Genomic DNA, 2,224 nt, shown 5'->3' on the forward strand with positions numbered 1-2,224 from the left:
TGAATCCCTTTCCGCGCGCGTGAAGCACGTGCGCTCGCTCCGCGTCGCCGCGCATGCGTTCTCGTGTCGCCCGTTAAGAGGGGCCGCTCGGACCGCGCTGGTGGCGTGCCGCGCGCTCAGCTGTGCCGCCGCTGCGCGCAGGCACGTTACCGCCCGATACCTTACAATACATTGATGAGTGGATCCGTTACATTAAGTGATATGGAGGCTTTCTTTTCAAAACTTATGAGTAACACTTCTGGGACATTAAATGCGTTGCCAAATCTTGTTCGGTTTGACCCTGATGATGTTGATGCAGATATAGAAGGTTGGAACAATGTAAATGAAATAATTGTCAGAAGCAAACGCTTGGATGGTACTGATTTGTTATTAGCGCTCACGCGTGCGCTACGTGGACGCACTGCATCGGTCTTAATGAAGCTGAAGTCAGATCAAATTACTTGGAATTACGTTAAAGATCTTCTTCTTTCAAAGTTTTCTAAACCGATGATGACGCAGGATTATTTTGATCGTATACTGAAATTTCAAATAAACCAAAAAGAGACCGCAGCTGATGCAGCTGTTCGCCTCTGGGGATTGATAGAAGCTGTGCCCAAATTGCATATGTCTGAAGAAGTTATCGTTGGTTTTGCTATATCCATATTATCGCATCATGACCAAACCATACGGCGTGAATTAAATGCGAACATCATTTCCACACGTTCTCAACTGTGCCGAATATTGCGTGGAATTACTTTAAAACGACGACATGATGAAACTGAAACTGATGATAACAAACGCCTGCGTCCCTCTGTGTCAGCAACTTTGTCAGCGTTTTGAGGATCATGTCACCGCTGTGGGGAAACGGGGCACAAGTCTTTCAGTTGTCCGCAGAATAGAAGAGACTCATCTTTGTCAACTTTACAATCCAGCAATCATAAACCAACAGCGCGTCAAGAGGATAAACGTCTTCCTATTTGTTATATTTGTTCGAAGAGTGGATACCTTGCTAACTCCTGTCCTGAGAAGAGAGAAAACAAAGGAAAGTATATCACGAAGGAAGTGAACTTATGCGATAGAAAAGCAGCTCAAGGTATATTGGACATCTCTGGCAAAAGTTTTCCTTTTATTTTTGATTCTGGTTCCGAATGTTCGCTCATGAAAGAGAGTGTAGCGTCGAATATTAATGGTAAAATCACTCGAAATCGAATTATTCTTGTAGGCATTGGAAAATCAGACATTGCTAGTGTGAAACAAATTCAAACTGAAGTAAAAATTCGAAATATTAATTGTAATATTGCATGTAATTCCTGATGACTGTTTGAATGAACCGATTTTATTAGGAAGAGACATCCTTTCTATGGGGATTTCTGTTCAAATGGGTTTACAAGGCTTGGAAATTTTTCCCTGTAAAATTTCTAACATTTGTGACAAATCAAATTACATTTCAAATTCATTGCAGTTAGATACTGATTTGTTTGGAGATAACAAAGAAACCCTCTTGAATATTTTGTCGCGTTATTCTACTCACTTTGTAGAGGGAATACCTATCACTCGTGTTAAAACAGGTGAGATGCGAATTGAACTTATAGATCCTCACAAAACTGTTCAAAGACGTCCCTATCGGTTGTCACCATCAGAGCGACAAATAGTAAAAGATAAGATTCAAGAACTTTTGAATGCTAACATTATCCGGGAAAGTAATTCACCTTTTGCTAGTCCTATACTATTAGTGAAGAAGAAAGACGAAACAGATAGAATGTGTGTTGACTACAGAGAATTGAATGATAATACTCGATCTGATCATTATCCTCTTCCCCGAATTGATGATCAAATTGATAGACTTTACGGTGCACATTATTTTACATCACTTGACATGGCCTCTGGGTTTCACCAAATTCCAATTCATGCGGAATCGATAGAGCGTACGGCATTTGTAACTCCGGATGGCCAATTTGAATATCTTACTATGCCTTTTGGCCTTAAAAATGCACCGCCTGTTTTTCAACGATCTATAAATAAAGCTCTGAAAGGATGTGAGGCTCTTGTATACAGGGTGTCTGATGCAAAAATAGCCACTTTGCAAATAGCGGTAGATTGGGTTAAACTAAGGAGAAATATCATGTACCGAGGTACAAAGTAACAATAGTTATCAACAAAGAAATTTATACGTTTGAGCGAATGAGGATGCAGGAGACGGTAGGCCAGACTCGGGAGGCATTTAAGAAAATCGATCGATGAGCGG

At 40.8% G+C, this 2,224-nt stretch overlaps 1 protein-coding gene across 1 annotated transcript; it reads left to right on the forward strand.

Moving 5' to 3' along the window:
• Window positions 1-201: 201 nt before the first annotated feature.
• LOC105561575 lies at window positions 202-2,015 on the forward strand (the record flags this gene model as incomplete). Its single annotated transcript, XM_012011670.1, has 3 exons — window positions 202-794; window positions 912-1,248; window positions 1,442-2,015. Coding segments are annotated over exons 1-3 (1,504 nt in total), but the record flags the coding sequence as incomplete, so codon positions are not given.
• Between the last annotated feature and the right edge of the window lie 209 nt (window positions 2,016-2,224).

The sequence above is a fragment of the Vollenhovia emeryi genome, unplaced genomic scaffold (genome assembly GCF_000949405.1).
Source record: "Vollenhovia emeryi isolate VEMERY1.0 unplaced genomic scaffold, V.emery_V1.0 DF945280.1, whole genome shotgun sequence".
Classification (NCBI taxonomy): domain Eukaryota; kingdom Metazoa; phylum Arthropoda; class Insecta; order Hymenoptera; family Formicidae; genus Vollenhovia; species Vollenhovia emeryi.